Below are 19,761 nucleotides of genomic sequence, written 5' to 3' on the forward strand. Positions count from 1 at the left end.
TGTACAAATGACTGTTTGTCCATGTCCAAATGACCACTGTTATTCTATAGTGAATCTCCATATCTGATAAAGTCTTGTTTTCTTTTTCAGGATTTTTCTTTCTTTTGATCCTTTGTATTTCCTGATAATTTCTGTTTATTGATTCATTACAGGAAAAAAAAGTACCAGCTGTCTTTTTTATTTAAAATTAAATTAAAGGTTCAATTTGTGAGAGAATTGATGTCTAAAGAGCCCCAAGATTTCCATGTGTTGTAATCCTTCAGTCCTCCTGCTTGTTCAGAGAGCTCTTCCCCAGTGGGCCCAAGCTCCTCCCCACTGGTCCCAAGCTCCTCCCCACTAGGCCCAAGCTTCTTCCCCCACTGGTCCCAAGTTCCTCCCAACTGGTCCCAAGTTCCTCCCAACTGGTCCCAAGCTCCTACTCACTGGTCCCAAGCTCCTCCCCACTGATCCCAAGTTTCTCCCAACTGGTCCCAAGCTCCTCCCCCATTGGACCCAAAGTCCTCCCCTACTGGTCCCAAGCTCCTCCCCACTGGTCCCAAGCTTTTCCCAACTGGGCCATCTCTCCAGTCCTGGTAATAGGTTGTCTTTTGATGAAGATTTGTTAGAAGGAAAGAAGGAAAGCTTCTGCTTTGTATTCACGCCATTAAGGGTCCCTCCCCCCCCAAGTTTACTAAACTTAACAGGGCTGAGACTTAAATTAATCTCATTGATTCCAGAGCTGGGTAAATAAAACAAGTACTTCAGACATTCTGTTTTTTATGGGAGGTTTGTTGGTTTAAAATGTGGCCTCTTCTGGGATGGTTAAAACAAGCTCTTAGTATAGAAGAAGTTAGCACAATGTTGGATAATCAATGCTGTAACTGAGAACCTTAACATGGGCTATAAGTGACGCTGGGCTCAGCTTTGGGTATTGGATCAGGTGGGGAACTAGATCTCTAGTTGTCAGTGCCCTTGGCCTGGAGATGGTTCTGTGGGAAAACTGGTCTGTTCCACTGTTTAGTTATGAGAATTTAGTATAAGCCCTGAAAGTGTGTGTGTGTGTGTGTGTGTGTGTGTGTGTGTGTGTGTGTTCTGGGTCTGTGAGAGACACACTGGGTCCTGGTACTAAAAAAGAAAATTTAAAATTATAAGATTTTTTTAAAAACATTCCATCTACTCCCAATCCTGATATGGTCACCACCCACACCTCAGGTTCTGCGTGATTCGCTGTTACCTCCATTCTGAGCTGGATGTGAAATTACGCGGAGTGCCTTCCTCAGCCGTCCCTGGAGCCACCCCGGGTGTCTCCTCAGGGGAGCGAGGGGACATGCTCAGCAGGTGCGGGTGTATCAGAGCAGTGCAGTGTGTCTGATCCTGACCGGATTGCGCATCCTAGAAATAGCTCGACCTAAAAGGGCAGCTCAGAAACAGTTCACATTTGCTATAAAACAGGATTTGCTTCGTTTTCTTGTTCTACCTGCTGCCTGATGTGCTTTCAGGATTGGCAAGAAAGATGGGGTGATAGCACACATATATTTTATTCTAACGAGTTTTAGAGACTCAAAATCCACCCCACGCTAGACAGGTAATCCAGTTCCAGTGACTTTTACTTCATTTATTTCTAACCCTAAATGAGTAGAGTGCCCTTAATCTATAGATTTCAATATAGTAATAAGAATATGAAATTATGTCAATATTTTTATTGCTCGGGCTTTGCTGGAGGTTCTGATGGTGGGAGCAGCACTCCCTTGGCTCAGCCACTCATTGCACAACAGCCATGCCTGAGTGCAGTGAACCCCCAACCTGTGTTTCTCCAGTCTGACTTCACAGTCTCAGGAATCTGCTCTTGACTGATTTTGCGACGTCTAGCTCACAGTGAGCCTCTGCTGTCTCTTCCTGGTACTTGCATTAAAAGGAGCATCCAGCTTTTGTAGTTTGACCCTCATATCCCCTTAGTCTGCGGTCAGTACTTCCTTCCTGCTGGCCTAGCGCCCCATGCTCTTCTCCTCTCTCTTCCTCCTCCTCATCTCTCTGCTATTTACTCCCACTCCAAAAAATCATAAAGCAACCTCCACAGCCCTGCTTGAGTTCGTACAGCTTGTTGGAGGAAAGCCAGAAATGACAGGAGGGTTAGCTGACAGGGTCAGTGAGTCCTTCCCCAAACACCCCGTTAATCGCCCCACCCCCACCCAGGAGGAGGAGGAAGTGTAGAGTCAGTCAGTGGGCTTGCTTCCCTGGAGAACCATCCTGGTTCTGGCAGTGGGTGCGGCTTTGTCTGTGTGCTTGCTGCTTGTTTAGTGTATTTTTCAATAGTTTGGAGCTCGGATTTTTCGGACAATTTAGTTGTAGCACTTCAGAGACGACTGTAGCTGGGGGAGTCGGGGCTGAGTGTGGGATCCCTTGTTATTGTGCACATAAGCTGCCAGCCTTTACTTCATGCTACACATAACAGCAGCAGTCAGTCAGAGGAGAGCTGAGAAAAGAAAGGGACAGGAATGCACCCATCTCCCTGTCAGCCCTCCTCTTTGCTTCTTAAGAGCAGAGCTTGTGTTTAACCTTGTAAATAATAGGTGGCTGGGTTTTTTGTTTGTTTGTTTGGTTGGTTGGTTGTGTTTTACTTACTGTTTTTGTTTTATCTTGAGATTTTTCTAGCGATGTCACAGGCCCAGCAGTTCCTGGATGGATGTGGTTTAGTGACCCTGTGGGACAAAGTCTGGATTCCAGCTGTTCCCCTTACCCTAGAACAGACAGCAGCTTCCCATGTCATATCCATTCCTTAACTTTTGGGGGGAGGGCACCCACTGTAAGAGACACCCCTTGTTACATGCATGAGACCCATTGATTTATTCAAACAGTCAATAAATACTTTTGAATGCTTGCTGCCCATTAAGTTCCCTTGTGAGCTTGTTGTACGCGTTTGCACTAGTGTCGAGCTGGTTAGCCAGAGCCCTGGCTCAGCGGCCTGGGTAACGCTCCCATCTCTCCTATTCTCCAGTTAGAAGACTTCTTGCTAGCAAGCTTCTTGGCCACAGTGAATGTGATTTCTCACTTGCAAAGCTTGGTCCAGGCTATAAGTCCTTCCCAGATGACACCTAGTTGGGACCTAAGCAGCCTGTGCCCAGATATTAATATACGGCAGTAAGGTGGATGAAGAGAAGCCAGAGCTAGGAAGTAACCTGAGCTCCTATGAGACATCATCAGTCCAGGGAGGCCTTTGGTTACTCGTTCAGCAGATGCTGTGATTCCATGCCAGCTACTGTACAAGCTCTGCGAACAGAGCAGTGGCCAAGAGAGTTCCTTCCCTACAGCTAAAGGTAGCTCACGAGCCAGGAACAAGAATGGTAGTAATGTAGTTTGAAATTCATTGCACGGGATGCTCTTGGGAACTGGGGAAGCTGGAAGTGGAAAGGAGGGCAGGAAAGAGAAAGCAAAAGGGGGCTGAGGGGCAAAGAGCTTGTGAGGGAGAAGCTGGGCAGACATTCTGTGAGGTAGTCAGCATGCTCACTCCCTGACAGAAAATTCATTCTCATCAGGTCGCCGTGACAAACCCAACACCAATACAAACCCAGAATAGCCCTTTTCCCCAGTGTGGCTACCAAGCTAGGATACTGAAGATGTCCGTTGAGACGTTGCCATTCTCCACAACTATACGTAACTCCTACATGTGGATCAAAATTATATTAAAGCCACATGTGGTTCTGAGTAACGGCTGGTCTATTTGCTTTTCTCAGAAAAGTCTTCACTGAGAACCAGGGACATGTAAAGGGGTATACATACCTGCACATGTTACTGCCCCTCAGATCTTTCCAGACCAGATCGCCGGTCCCAGTTCCATAAGTAATTGGAGCAGATCTAGAAACAGACTCTGAGAGCCCCAGACTCTTCTTTATTTACCCTTCAGTAATTACATACCTTCCCTTTTGGAGGCCCAGGCTGAGCAATTAGTCCCCCATTGTCTTTGCAGGAAATGACATCCGTGTGACTGCTTGGGAAGGCAACTGTTGACCACTCTGGTTAAGATAATTTGGAAAGTGTTCAGCATTTCCTCTGGAAGATTGAATCCAGCTGACTTGGAGATGCACAAATGAGACGGTCATCATAACCGGAGCACCACTGGGTCGGTTTCCTGAACAAAATGAGCCTCTCAAGTGCTGCTCTGCTCTCCTCAGAGTGTGAGGAGCTCAGCCTTGCTATCCTCTCCCTCTCACAACATTTATTTGGGACCAATTTCTTAAAACGTTTTGTAGAGCTAACACTCACCTACCCCACTCAGGGAGACCTAAAAACTGAGGAATGTGTTGGGAAATCAGGTATTGCAGTCCTAAACTCTGCTTTCCAGAATTTTCCCCGTCTCCAGTGGCTACAGCAAAAGAGACATGGAAATCTCAGACTTTGTACACACACAGCGGTGGGCAAGACAGAGATTCTCTCAGAAGAGTGAGATGTTCCTAGCAAAACATTCTTGTCTCATCGGCCTGTATTGGGGCCATGTTTATTTTTGACCCAGTCACTGACGAGAGTCTGGGGGTCCACTGAGTCAGGGCCTTTCCAACCTTAGTATACACATCCATCACCTGGGAAAGCTTGTTTGAGTGAAGCCTGAGGGCTGACACTCCTGGATGTGTCCACGTGATGCTCATGTCAGAGGGTCGGTGTCCTCCCAGGCTCTAAGCCATTCAGATGCCCACCCCCAGGGAAATCGTTGTCCCCTGCTCTTGAGGCTCCATGGCTGGTAAAGGATGTTTAAGGGTTACATTAGGAAGAAGAAAGGATAACCCTGTATTGATAATACCTGTTCACAGTGTGTATTGAAAATGTTGCCTTTAACTCAGAAGTCATACACTGCCTGTGGTGTATCTTATGATGGAGGTGGGTCTTGTATTAATCTGTTGCTTTCATTGGTTAATTAATAAAGAAACTGCCTATGCCCATTTGATAGGCCAACCCTTAGGTGGGTGGAGTAAACAGAACAAAATGCTGGGAGGAAGAAGCCAAGTCAGGGAGTCACCATGATTCTCCCACTCCAGACAGACGCAGGTTAAGATCTTTCCTGGTAAACCAGCTCGTGGTACTACACAGAATATTAAAAATGGGTTAGATCAATATGTAAGAGCTAGCCAATAAGAGGCTGGAGCTAATGGTCCAGGCAGTGATTAAAAGAATACAGTTTCCGTGTAATTATTTTGGGGCATAAGCCATGCGGGCGGCCAGGTGCCGGGGACGCAGCCCCACCGCTCTTATTACAACAATCTTAGAGAAAGTACACAGGGCTACCCACTACTGTGTGAGAGTACCCACAAAAACAGTATTACTCCTTTGTAACTACACACACATTGCAGTTCAAGAAGTGGAAGGTACTGTAGTCAAATCACCTGTTTGTCGTCCTTCAATTACTTTTACTGGTAACTAAGATCATGTATTGCAATCCTAATGAAATGGAAATAGATGTGCTTAAGTATAAAGAGGGTTATGTGCCAAGTCCACCCCTGATCTAACAGTAGAAGCTCGTCAGCCTTGGGAGTTACTGGAGAAGAATACACTCCTAAGAATCACTTGACATGATGTTAGGTGTGAAAAATTCTGCCAGTGGTAAATTTCTGCCAAAGCAGTGGCCACTGTGCCCTGATTGCTGGTTTTCAGTGGAGAAAATCATTATGTCTCCCTCATTTGAAAAGGGAGAACTGTCCTGTTTTTTTTTTTGTTTGTTTGTTTGTTTGTTTTTGGCAAAAGATTCTCTTAGGAAAGAGGATAATATGGATAGTCTTGTTTGTCATGAGTCATCATCACAGATGCTGTGGGGCTTGGAATGAAGCATGTGGCCAGATGTTGAAAACACCTACCTAGTGTGGTCACCAGGGTCGCCATCTCTGGCCTCCCATGCAGAGACATCACTCCTGGGACCATGGCGAAAAAAGTGTGTGGGATTTCACCATTTCATCTGCTTGGTCTCCCTGCCCCAGCACCACAGCTTCACGTCTGTGTGGTTGGCAGGAAGTCAGATCTTGGTCCAGTTTCTAGTAGATGCCAAGTGGTGCTAACTGGTCTTGCCAGCATAGTTTCACCATTCTTTCCTGGGCAAGACTCTGGGGGGTGGAAAGAGTCTGCCTGCTCTGGACCAGCTGACAGAAGTTGCCGGACTTGATGCTCCACGAAGCCCAGGGTTGTACTTGTTTCTGGGCTCTAGGGCGTTACTTCTCAGTTATGAACAACTGGTCTGTTCCCAGAGACCTGTCCGTCAGCAACGCAGATGAAGCACCCACTCTAAAGGGAAGGGAACATTTTGTTGCCTAACTTCAGTCATTCGTAATCTAAATATAGAATGCTGAGGTGTCCATCTACATATTTCTACATATTTAGGGCCTCATAGGCTGCCAAAGAGAGGCGTGGTAATTTTTTTTTTTTTTTTTTTTTTTTTATTTTTCGAGACAGGGTTTCTCAATAGCTTTTGGTTCCTGTCCTGGCACTAGCTCTTGTAGACCAGGCAGGCCTCGAACTCCCAGAGATCCACCTGCCTCTGCCTCCCAAGTGCTGGGATTAAAGGCATGCGCCACCACCACCCGGTGAGGTGTGGTAATTTTAATATTAGCCAAGCTTATACAATCGGTGTACTTAATCACTGATTGATCCAGACACTACTGATGAGTGCCTCTCTTCCCGGGCTGGTGGTAGGGGAGAGCATTATTTAAAAAAAAAAAAAAAAAAAAAAAAAAAGAATACAGAGTTAAATGCTTAAATGTTAAAATCCTTAGAACTTAAAATATGTCTTATATCAAAATACAATTTAAAAGACCAGAAAAACAAAACTTTAAGGTAATGCCAAATTAGGAAAATCAAGACAGCGAAAGATAATGAGAATTAGGGGGAAGGCTTAAAGCCGGTGTTCTGGGACTGAGGACATGGCTGGAATTCAAGGGTTAGTCCTCGTTTTCCTTAACCTCGAACTGAAATCCAGAGTTTCTCTTTATTATGGAATAGTTTTAGCTTTGTATAGAATAGAGTATGAATAGAACTTTGAATGCTTTTATGTTATATTACAATCAAGGATATCATGAAATATAATTTTTCATTTAAGGATACTTAAAAATGGCATTTAGTTTTTGCAGAAAAACATTTAAATACTAAAGGAAATCCATCTCAGTTTTGTTAAATTATTTTGAAACCGTCTCAGTATGTAACTTTGAAATATTTTGATAACTGAATATGGATGCATTTTGTGGCTTAAATTCTTTGCATTTCATATGCTAATTTCAAGCACTTAAAGACATTCCAGAAAAACAAACAAGCAGTAACAACAATAAAAATTCCATTTAGAAATCTGAAAAAATTCTGTAGACTGTGGTAGTTCAGAAAGGCAAAGAGCTCCTGCCCAGGAAACTACCTGGGCCTCTTACTAACTAGTAGGGGTGGAACAAAAGGGACCAGGAGAGGCACAGGCCTGGTATAGGACCAGCAGCAGCAGGCGAGGTGGCCGCTGCTTCCTGCCAGGTTGACACCATGTGGGAATAAAGCAGAAACAAGTATGTAAGCTCCTAGATAAACATGTGGGTGATAGGGATGGGAGGCAGGTTTTCTGAAGAAAAGTGTTTGGGGAAGCGCTTTGCAGGCAGAGTTGGCGTAGTGGGCTGTGGGGTGGGGGATGACTGGAGACTGGGCATGGGTTTTCTGCAATTCAGGCTTGAAGCAGACTGGATAGAGTGTCCAGAGAGAAGGAAGAAAAGTGAGTCTCAGCCTGGGTGTGGGCTCAGCAGCAGGGCGGGGGCCTGGTGTGCAGAAGAGGTGAGAACCCATGTCAGGTCTCAGGCTGGGGCAACAAGGAGCATGTGGGCCAGGCTTCCATTCACTGGGCACTTACTATGTGTCTGCTGCTGTCCTAAGCCTCTCTGTGTCCTGTATGTGACACTGTGAGGTTGATTACCACAATTCCCGGTTTACAGCTAGCCAGATAAGATCCACTGTAGAGAAAAAGGTAGCCTGGGACCTCCCAGAAGAAGGCGAGGAATTGGCTCTAGGGGAAAACGGTAGAGTTTAATCTTAGGTATTTCCCCACTGTTCTCTTACCTTTCTTTGGTTGTTGTAAAGGATGGGAAATTCCTGTATTTGTAAGTGCAGTTTCTCATTGATTCAGTTGTTCACAGATTTTTATTTTCTTATTAGTGTGTGCTGAGATAATCTGTAAATTGGTTTCATTTTCCTGTGCACGGCAAAGGGGCAGCTGGTAGCAAGTGTGCTGCTACAGGAATGGGTGCCCCGCCTGGTGAGGAGGGGCCAGGTGAGGAGGCAGAGAATGCATACGGGGGCAGCTTAAAATGGATTGTGACTAAGGTGTTCATTTGCATTGTCTTTTCAGAGCCGGTCCTACCCGTGGTTTAGAAGACATGTGGTGTATATAAAGTTTGCGATAGTTGGTGGAAATTTGGGTAAGTGTTGTCATGTTTATTTCTATGCATTTAGTTATAAAATGGTGTCAATGAGGGGAAGCCACTGCCCTTCTTTGCGTATCTTTCGGATCTGCACAGAACTTCAAATGAAAGTTTTTAATGAAATGTGGCACTGAGTTGGTGTTTTCTGAGCGGATGCCGTTTTTCTTGTTCAAGCTAATGTTATTAAGTGATACAGGATTTTCTAAAATCAACTAAGTCTAGATTTGGGAAAGTTCAGATGCACAACCCAGGACACCCTTGGCAATTGTTTATGTTCTAAGCCAGCCATGTAATAGGAGCAATGAAGTCCAGAAGCAGAGGATTTGCAATGGCCTGCATGTTGTAATGAGAGAGGAATGGGAAATGGGAGGAAGTGAGGGGCACAGCTTCCTGGAAGTTCGCCCCAGCCTGGAGCAGTAGCTTGACCTCCCTGTTGGTGGCGGCACTGTGCACCTATTGGTTGTTTTATAGCCTCTCGGATTCTTCTGCAAGCCTAGGCTGGTAGTATCTCCTCCTTCACGGGACTGTTATGGGAATAAGTGAACTGAGAAGTGCTGGGCTTAGTAGGTGCTCCACAGCAGCCATGTTGCAGGACAGAGCCCCTTGTTTGGGGACCACATTGCCTCAAGCTAAGTCACTCACAAGGTGTGTGTCTTCAGCAGAAAGACTTGCAGGATGGGCTGATCACACATGTGTGATTTCATGGGGCACCACAGCCACTTCTCCGTCGTTTGCTGCATAGTAAGCTGGGGGACCCCTGTGACCTGGGCCTCCTTCCGGAACCCCAAGAAGCTATTCTCAGACAAGCATAGCTAACTTGGCTTCCCTTCCTGCCACCTTGCAACCTAGTATGGTGACATTGTTGCAGCTTTTGGTTAAAGTATGATACTGTTTTCATTCACTTTAGTCAGAAGTGATGGCAGTGAGGGAAATGATACTTTTGGTTTGTATAGGCTTTTGTTTCCAAACCTTCTTTTTTTATTTTACCCCACCCCATAGTTACGTAGTTTCATAGAGACCCAAGAATTTGGCTTTGGGGTGAAGCCTTTACCTGTGTTTGGGGAAGAATCAGCCGTGTTAACTGCAAAGGAGTGCTGATGTTAAGGTCACATATGTCTGTTTTATGAATCAAGGACATGAACATGACCTCAGGAGGTCTCTATGATAATCTCTAAAAAGCCACAAAGTCTCTTCAATAAAATCTCTAACCAGGGAAGGGAGATCCTCTCGGGGATAAGGAGCTAGCCCGTGTTAAGGCAGCTTGCTGATACATACGGCATGAGACAGAAGGGAGTAGGCCTGGTTTCTCCAGCGCGCTACAGAAGGACTGATTATTACAATACAGAATATATTTCAAAACAACTAGGAAAAGAACATAAATGTTCCAAGCATATAGAAGTATTTACATTTGAGGAGCTGGGAATGCTCATTCTATTTGGTCATTAGACACTGTATGCATGCATTAAATCATTGTACTGAGCCCATTTTTGTCTTAATGAAACATAAAATAATAAGCAATTAGGGGACACAAGGAAATTATTTGAGAAGAATGATCATTTCTGTTCCATATCTTAATTGTGGTGGTATTTATTTAACTGTAGGCTTTTGTGAAAGCCTACAGAACTGCACAGGAGAGAGAGAGAGAGAGAGAGAGAGAGAGAGAGAGAGAGAGAGAGAGAGAGAGAGTTAAGTTGAGCCCTTCCTGTCACCACAGTGCCTGACACACCAAAGGACATGATGAACATTTAAATATTCATTGAGCTCCCTGCTGCTCTTAGTGTCTAGGTCGATCACCTCACTGTCACTCACCCTGGTCCACCAAGTCCATATGCTCTTCCTCTGCTACCCGTTCTCTGGGACTAACCTGACCATCTCCCCCTTACATCCGTGTCGTCTAATGTCATGTCCACGCTTCACCCTATCCTGAAAGCTTTACCGTTTTCTCTCTACCTGTCAGGATCTGACTGGGAATGCCTTGCCTCTGTAGATGATGTCAGTAGACACCCAACCCTAAACTCCCTTCTCATCCTTTACTCTCTAACTGAGCACCTAGTGATGGTCTGGGGGAGGGGCTTTCTGTTGAGTAGTCTTCTCAGAACAGAGCTGTTGAGAGGAGAGCAAGAGCAGTCCAAGAGCTCAGAGTAGCAAAGATGTCATCTTCTGTGTCCTGGCACTAATAACTGATACGGGAGTGCGGTGTATGAATCTTCAGAGGTGCGAGTGTTTCTCAGATTTCAATTCTTCATCATGAGTCAAGAAGTTTTAAGATCCCTAAAGCCAAGATTCTCTCTCACCTCTGGGCCATGTCCGAGTGAGAAGTAAGTGCACAGAGCACAGAGGTTCTCATCTGGGATCACCTTGCCCTCCTAGAGGGTAGCTGGTGATGGGACGGATGTTGCTAAATGCCCTGCAGTGTATAGGACACCAGCACATGTGCACAAACCCAGAAAGTGACCCCAGAAGTCAGTGGTATGGAGATAGAACCGGTAGAATGTCTAAAGTGCTTACTACTGTGTGGAGGGTTTATATTTTAAGATACTTTGACATCAAATTATGTACATAGAACCATCTGAAAAGGGCTCAAAATACAGAGGCCCGAGAGGCTGCCAAGAAGCTACCTTCTTCATGAAGCTACCTGACTTCGTTAGGAGTCAGGCTACCTCCCGACTCCAAGCAGAAGTGGACCTAATGAATTCAGACAGGTCGTACTGAACTGTGACCCACAGGAGAGTGGTTCTCTCAGCGTGCTCTCTGCATCTCTACAGAAGGGGCCGTCTCCGCTTCACCTCAGCCAGGCTTCCTCAAATGTGTTTGTCTGCAGATGAGACAGATAGTGTTGCAGTCTGAGTGGTCCCTCCTTCCAAATCGTGGGTAGTGATTCTGGTGTGATGGAAATGTGCTTAGGGAGGAGAGGGATCTCATCACAGATGATTGAGATCGAGTATTTTGGTTCGCAGGGCTGTTTATTTGCATCCGTTTGCCGGTGACACCACAGTCTGGCTTAGATGTGACTGGCTGCGCACGTTCGCACCCCAATATGGCTGCATTCGCTGAAGCTGGGAGATTAAAGCAACATATGTCAAGCTGTGACACAGAACAATTCTCTCGAGATGGCTTGGCTTGATTATGGGGCCTATTTTGGGAGGTAACTGTGCTTTTTGTGTGGTATATTTTAGGTTACACCAACCTCACTTCCAGACCAATACCATCTTCCCAGAAAGGGTGTGACATGTGTTGATCACATGACTACGTTCCTACCGAAAGCTCTGGTGGGATGCTCTCTTGGCTTCCTGATCTTCTTTATCCTTTCCTCTCGCACGATCGCAGTGGAAATGTGTTCTGGAAAGCCAGGCAAGGGAAGTCTGATAGCGTCATTTCAGATGGCCGGACTCAGAGGTCTAGGGACTTTGTGCTGTCGATCCTTGTCTTTAAAATGAGCGGAACTTGGAGGAGCATACAGAGGTCTCGGAGGCAAACTGGTGAAAGAGACAATAAACTCTGTGTTTTATACGGGGTAAGTGTGGCAAAACTGTCCATTTATAGCCCTAAATCAAGATTCCCCGCCCCTTCTCAGCCATTGCTCACAGCCCGCGAGGCTCTGTATGTTGTAGTCCGACCCAGCCTCTAAGATCCCCTTTCGAGAGTGCTGTGCTAGAAGCTAGAGTTGTCCAGAGTAGTCACTTTGGACGCCAGCCCGAGTCTAGGAGGCAGAGAGGCGTCTTCTGCGTCGTCTTGTGGTCCTGGCTGCTGAGGTCATCCACTGTTCCTTTCTCACTTGTTTACCAAGACAGGTGTCATTTTCACTCCAGGGTAGTTTTGGCAACAACCTGGACCAGATTCCGTGAAGCTGCTTCCAGCACGCTTCCCTGCTCATCTACGATAGCCCATGGCTTTGCCATCTGCCCTCACTCTAAAAGTCACGCCGTAGTGTGGCTTGAATCTGTAGCAACTCATAGAAGCCCAACTTGCTCACTTAGGGGAAGTGTTTTCAGAGTCAGAAACTGTTTCCTTTGCTAGTGTTCGACTAGATTGAAAAGACTGAAATCGGGCTGCTGGGGATCCAGATGGCCAGCCCCATGTCAGCTTTGCCTGAGAAGTGTATCCAGGTGCCATTCGGGTAGCTCTTTAAGTTTATAAAGAGCGCAATGCATTTGATCCTCCCAAACTAGTTCTCAGGTGATGGAGTCATATCACTGGATAAACTCGGAGGCTCCCGAATTTGCCTGTCTGGGGTGGGGATGTTTGCCGTGGGAGTGTCTGATGTCCTCTGCAGACTTGGAGATATGTGACGCTCTAGGGAGTGGCACAAGGATACCGGCTGGCCTGCAGAGCCTGGGAAGAGGTGTGTCTGTGACAGCATCTGTAGCACCCTGCTGAGGAGCACAGCTCTGTGCTGGACAGCAAGCACACAGTGAAGCCAGGCACACTCTCACTGTTGGGATCCAGGTAGCCCTCTTGGTTGAAGGCCTCAAGGTCCTCATTCCTGCTTCACTGGGAACTCTAGGCATGGAGTTCAGACAGGCTATTCTATAGACTGTGCATTGTTGCTCTGTGCACCAAAGTTGAGCACAGCATGCTGTGCATGGGCACAGATTGACAGACACCTTCGTGACATGGCTAACCAGTGTTCCATACAGCTCTTCCTCCATCATTGCCCAGCACAAAAGAATGGGACCCTTCTGTTTGGGGGAAAGATAAGAGTCCAGTGATGCTCTGCCCACAGACTTTATCTAATCTCACCAGTTTGAACCATCCTGAAAGGTTTGGAGAGATGGCTCAGTGGTTACATGTGTTTCTTTGCTCTTCCTGAGGTCCCAGGTACTGTTATTAACACCCTTGTAGTCCCAGCTTCTGTAGACAGAAATATACATGCACACTATTTAAAAAGTAAATTTAAGAAACCATCCTAATAGAGATAGGTGCCAGTGTCTTGAGCTGGGATTTGGTCTGAGGTCTCATCCTGCCCTGTGGATTAGCACAGCCTGCTGACAGAGCTTTGTTGAGAGTTTGGTTTTGGTGTTGGCTAGCAAAGAAGCTGATACACTGGTATGTTGACTTGAATCAGCACATGCAAAATTCATTAAAGTGATAAAAGAAATACTGAATGAAAACCCTGAAAGGGAAGCTAGCCTGAATGTCAGTGTGGACAGCTTTTCACAGAAGGAGGTGCTGATACTATCTCCTCCCTACCATCTTTGGAGGCGGTAGTGGTTGTCTTGTTATTCCTGCCTTTCTCCCCCAACTTTTTATTTTTTTATTTTGTTTCTATTATGTTTAGATATGTATATGTTTCTGTGTCTATGTAGGGCTTATGTGTACATGAATGCAGATGTACAGAAGCCAGAGGTGTAGGATCCCCCTGGAGCTGGAATTACAGGTGGTTGTGAGCCCCCTGGTGTGGGTACTGGGAATAAAACTCAGGTCCTGTGGAAAGAGCAGTGCATGCTCCCAACTTTAGTGCCATCTCTCTAGCATCCTACTTGTTATTTTTAAAAGGTGTCCAACCTATCAGCCGGATAGAGCCAATGAAGAAAGAAACGCCTCTAAGTCATTTGCTTAAAATTCTTGCTTGTTCTCTATTTACTATGTTCGCTTTATTCTCTTCCAATCATACATAAAAATCGCACCCATCTTATTTGTTTTCTGAACCACCTAGAAACAGAGACTGTCTTGACACTGCAGTTTCAAGTGTTGTACCATGTCTAACCCAAGAACAACAGCCTTCTTCTGCCACGGTTCTGTCAGTGTTCTCCAATCCCAGTCCGTCTTCGGATTTCCCTGTCTACCCAGAACTCTTTTATCTCATGAGATGAATCCACTCTGTGAGTAGCCCTGGGCAGCCTAGAGCTCACTAGTCAGATAACGTAGCCTCAGACTCAGAGATCTGCCTCCGTCTGCCTCCCACACACCCATGCTCTGGTCTTGGCTACTTCTTCATGATATCATTTAATCTGTTCTTCTCTTTCTAAAACGCATCATGTCTGGAGGGTCGCTATTAAAATAGGAAGAATCTGTCATAAGTGATGTCTTATGTCTAACATGACATCACAAAACAGGGCAAGTGATGTTGGTTTGTTTACCATCCTTGGTGCTGTTTGGTGTTGGCTAAGGTGGTAACCAGACCCAGCTAGAAGAGGCTGTACTTTGAGTTGGTGAGCCACCTGTGACACCTGGGTACATTGTGAATCCTGTCCTAATGTTCAGTTGTCTGGTGGTGTGAGCGTCTGGATAGTCTTTGCCCTAATCTGTCGTTGTTTTGGAAGGCAGCCAGATATTTTTGCCTCTTACTTGTTCTGAATTCTCTGCGCCGTACAATATGTTTGATTTCTGTGATAGTCTGCTAGATCTTGTTGTAGTAACAGATTGTCCTACACAGTTTTCTTTCTTGCCTTAAAGATAGGAAGGAGTGACTTCCACAGAGCTAAATCTCTCACAGCCTACAGCTTCTTTCACTTTCTCCTTGCACACATTCAGAGGGCTGAAGTAATTTGCACAAGGTCACACACCATAAGGTGGAGTTCAGATGGAGCCACTTCTGTCTGCCATGCTTAACCAGGGTCTTTCAGCACCTTCTTGCCCAGAATCCCCTCTGGCTGTGCTTCCCATTCTGCGGTTCCTACCTCAGGCTGTAGACCCTGCGCGTCTGGGAAGGTCCCTAAACTGCTGGAGAAATGCAATTCCTCCACTTCTAAAAGGAACAGGTGCTGTTAGAGCCGAGGCGAGCAGGCCCGACACTGCCGGATCTGCCTATTACCCGCCCTGACTTCAGTATAGACTGCTGAGGAGCTGAGCCTGTTTACAGCCAGCACCACTGCTGCCTATGGCTGTTCACAAATGCAAGTTTTTTTTCTTGTTTGTGTGTTTGTGTTTAACGTTCTCTTCTCCATGTAAGAAACTGTTATAATGGAGCGAAACTGGGATGCTGTTTTGACTTACAGGTTGTTAGATTTGGGAAGAAGGGAAAGTTGGGTTTCGAGGTCAAATGACCCTTTCACAGGGGTTGCCCAAGACCATCGGAAAACACAGATATTTACATTCCAGTTCATAACAGTAGCAAAATTACAGTTATGGAGTAGCAATGAAAATACTTCTAAGGTTGGGGGTCACCACTACATGGAGAACTATGTTAAAGGGTCTTAGTCTTAGGAAGGTAGAGAACCACCACTCTAAGGCATTGGGTTTCCTTACATCAGAGTCTGAAATTTCTGAATTAGTAGATTAAAAGCTCACAAGTTGCTAATTCTTAGGTCACCTTTAAATAGCACTTTCCTCTGAATATCTAGAGGATTTTTCCTTCTCAGACTTCCCCAAGTCTTGCTTTCACCCATTTGTGCTTTCTTGTTCTCTCCGTGTGTATCAGTGAGCACACAGCAAGGGGAAACCTGTAAGCTTGTGCCCGCGGAGGGGCAAAACAGACGGACCAGGAACCGTGTCCAGGATGTTCCTGCCTAAGAACTGGCGGGGCTCATCCCCGTTGTTCTAGGATCATTCTGTTTTGGATGGTGGCAACCGTGCAGACACAAGAGCCTCTGTCATGTTGCCTCGTTGTGCGGGGACTTCATCCTTCCACCATTTAACAGAGTAACCACCCTCTAGGCACAGAGGGACAGCACCCTGCCATTTAGGCTTGATCATCTTGAATCTCTCGGCATTGCTTCTCATGCTTCCTAAAGCAGAAATTGTCTGCCAGCCAGTACCGAGAACGTGTGACTTGACAGGTCATCTCATGGCTCGTCGTCTCTGCAGACCACGCGAGCCTTCCAGCAGCCGGGCCCCTCTGACTCACAAGTGAAGGAGCTGTGGTCTGAACCAGCTCCATTCAATAGGAATCCAACACAAAAACTGTGGACCATTTTTCTCAACACCAGGTTTGAAAAATAAAACAGTGAACATGTTTTTGATATTTTACTTAACCCAATCTATCTGTCTGTCTGTCTTGTCTGTTATCTATCTATCTATCTATCTATCTATCTATCTATCTATCTATCTATCTCCAAAACGTTATTGTTTGCCATGTAAACCCAATATACGAAACGTTAATGTCTGCCATGTATTGTTTAGACTGCATCTCTGGAACTCAGTGCATCTTACTCTTCCAGTGAGCCTCACTTTGAGGGAGCTGCATTTGGGTGTCTCCCGTCCCTGGGCAGTGTTGTGGCTCAAGGTCACACCAGCTGGTTCGTTCTCTTGAATCTCCCCAGAGAAACCTAATCAGTGCTCTTGCCTCCCCCGTCCCCGAGTCTGAGGTCACATATTTCTCTCCTCCTTGTGCCTTTTCCCCAGCACTCTAATTATAGGGAGATGCTTGGGGCGACCATAACTGCCAGTTCAGCGGTTTGCCTCCACCCTGGCAGCCACGGAGACCACTGCCCGGAAAGGCTGGTGCGTGCTGGAGCAGAGTCCTGCTTTCTTCGTGGTGGTTTCCATGTTTCTCTTTTTCTTAGAAGTCACTGGGTGGCATTTTTTCCCCACGTCCAAGTTGATAGTATAATGCATTCTTCGTTAAAGCCCTTCCCTAACTAATAGATTCTTTAAATGTTTGTTAGTCGGTGACATCTTAGAGCGCGTGGGTATTCTGTATTCTTAAATGGGGGGATGGTATTATGGGATTGAATCTATGGCCTTGTAAATGTAATGCAGGACTCTGACACGGGGCTTTATCTCCAGGCCTTTTACCTGCTCTTTGAGACGCGCAGGGACTCAGCAAGTTGCCCAGGCCAGTCTCAAACTTGTTTCGTGCTCCTTGAACCTGCAATCTTACCTCAGTCTTCAAGTGTAACTAGGGTTATAGATTCCTCCGCCACACCCAGCTTTATCTCTCCCCTTGGTTGTTTATGGTTTGTGTCGCATGCAAGCATGTGTTCCACGCATGTATGTGGGATTACAGTTTCTCATACAAGTAAATGTGGAGGCCACGGGTTGGCATTGATGTTGTCTTCTGTTACTTTGACTTCACTTTTTGACACAGAGTCTCTGACTGAACATAGGCTAGATGGCTACTGAGCCCCAGTGATTGTCTTGCACCCCGCTCCCCAGCACTAGGGTTACAGATGCGTGTCACCACACCTGGCTTTTAGATGGTTGTTAAAGATCCTAACTCAGGTCCTTCTGTGTACATAGCAAACACTTAAGCCGTCTCCCTAGTCTATGTTTTGTTTTGACGGGTCATCTATTTCCCCAGTACATCAGTATCATGAGCATTGGGAAAGGTCAGGTTCTGTTTCTTCCAGGTGTCAAGTCTTTATCTTTGACCCTGTCGCATGAACTCTTAGACCATAATCAGAGGGTGGGGAGGAAGCTGTCAAGAAAATGGGACAGGAAGCCTGGGGTCCATACAATGAGCACCCACATACAAACTCTGATTCATAAAAATTGAACTTCGGATCAGGAAAAAATTTTTTCTCTTGTTTTTAATTGGAGCCCGGACCCACATCTCCCACTGCTCTCATTGATACGGGGAAGAAAGCAAGGGTGCCTTCCCTGTGGTCATGCAGCAGCTGAAGGGAGGGTTGCACCCAGGCCAGCCCCTCTCCTGGGAGCCCCATGAGTTTTGCTTATTCCCTCAGTGTTGTATGTTGAGGTTGTGACTTGGTGTGGCTCTTGTATTCCCTGATTGTCTGAAACCTGCCACTTAAATTGCCCTAGGTATAAGGTGGTTTGGGCTCAGAACAGTGTGAAAGACCTTTCTCCTTACCCCTTCCCTAAAGAGTGCTTACTTAGACACCCCAACACACAACACTCCTTTCTCACACCTGCGTTGAAGTCATCTGTATTTCCTTGAGTGAATAGCTCGTGTTCCTCTCACGGTGTCTTTTAGTGACTTTTTACTACTAAGAAGCCAGAGATTATCGCTGCCTCTAGAGAAGTGTCTTGGTCCCTAGGTTTAGTATTCAAAGGTGGTCCTGAGTAAAAATGGTGTAGTTTTGTGTGCTATACTAATAACTGAGAGAAGAGGCCCTGGATGAGCAGGGGAAAGGAAATAGCAAAGGCTCAGGCCAGATAGCATTTACTTAAGTGGCCTTTGACCTGGAACCTTTCACAGCCTCTCTTGAGGAGATAGTTTGTCTCAGTGCCCAGTTGGTGTCCTGGAAATGGGGACTAAGTAAGAGTGTAACAATCACCCACTCCAACTCAATTGTATCTTTTGTCTTAGGGAGACTAGGGAACCTGTACCTTGACAAACTTGTCCTGCAATCTGTGTACATATATAACCTCGGCATTTTTCAAGCTTCTAACACCAGCCATCATGGAGAATATTTTGACTCTCATACCCTCTAGAGTCTGCAGATAGAGTGCATTGTTCGAACAATCCTTCACTGCCCTGACAGGTCAGAGGGGCAGTCAGACGTGGCACATAGTACAGAGGAATTTATTTAATGGGTAAGAATAATAACCTGTAATTACTGTGTGTGTGTGTATGTGTGTGTGTGTGTTTGTGTGAAAGTTGTGATATGAATGTACTTACAGAACAAAGTGGGAGCAGGAGACCCACAAACACGTGCACACGCACACACCCACACACACCTGTACACCCTCCCTCTTGTATCCTCTCACCAGAAGGGAGAGGGTGGTTGGTAGCACCGAAAGAATTCACCGAGAAGCCATAGCACCCAGCAGTGAAGGCTTGAGCACATCAGAAGGTGAAGAATATGTCACCTTTTTAGAAGCATTAATTCTTATTCCTAACCTAATTTTCAGTTTCACTATATCTCAAGGTTTTAGAAGAGCAATGAGCAAAAAGCGTTGTGCTTGCATGGATGCTGGATAAGGTTTTCCTCACAAAATTCATTGAAATTTGGTCTCCCATATAACCATGCGGAGAGGCAGGGTGCGTAAGGGCTGATTGTGTTTAGATGGTTAGTACTCCTCTCTTGGGAATGGGTTCATTCTTCAGAGAGGGCTGCTGTAGCTGAGTTCTGCTCCTCAGCTCTTTCTTGCTCCCCCTCTCACCACGCGGCCACTCTACAGGTACCAACTTGCCTCCCACAACCAGCTCTGCACAGACACCAAGCAGATCTGTAAAGCTAAAATCAGCCTCCCTTCTCTTACAAGTGGCCCAGGCTCGGGTACTCTGTTACCGCCACAGAAAATGAACTAAACCAGAATTGGAGAAGTACGGCATGTTTGAGAGTGCCGGCCGATGCTGCGCTGAAAATACCGCGTGGGACAGTACCCCTCCCTCCCCGCCACCTCTCTTCTCTACATTTCTGTAGCTGCCTTTCAAGTTCCCATTGCTGGTGCTTTGATCCTATAGGGTATACAGGGGAAATTTCACCCTGACCTTTTCACTGTGCTGAAGCAGCGAAGGACATGAAGAACACACTGCTTTGTTGGGAAGTCTGCTTTCCTCAGGTGCCTGTGT

At 46.1% G+C, this 19,761-nt stretch overlaps 1 protein-coding gene across 4 annotated transcripts in view; it reads left to right on the forward strand.

Annotated features, from left to right (window-relative positions):
- The window catches only part of Fyn (FYN proto-oncogene, Src family tyrosine kinase), a 197,593-nt gene that overhangs the window by 77,035 nt on the left and 100,797 nt on the right, over positions 1-19,761 (forward strand). For 2 of the 4 annotated variants that reach the window (XM_057794755.1, XM_057794764.1), the window contains one exon: positions 8,327-8,396. Coding sequence is in view for 2 of the 4 variants with exons in the window: in XM_057794743.1 (XP_057650726.1) it covers positions 11,526-11,544 (19 nt within the window). In the remaining 2 variants the exon portion in view is untranslated. Of the gene's footprint in view, positions 1-8,326; positions 8,397-11,398; positions 11,545-19,761 lie in introns of those variants that run through there. The other 2 variants (XM_057794743.1, XM_057794732.1) reach the window with 2 other exon arrangements.

Source organism: Chionomys nivalis, chromosome 2 (assembly GCF_950005125.1).
Source record: "Chionomys nivalis chromosome 2, mChiNiv1.1, whole genome shotgun sequence".
NCBI classification, from domain to species: domain Eukaryota; kingdom Metazoa; phylum Chordata; class Mammalia; order Rodentia; family Cricetidae; genus Chionomys; species Chionomys nivalis.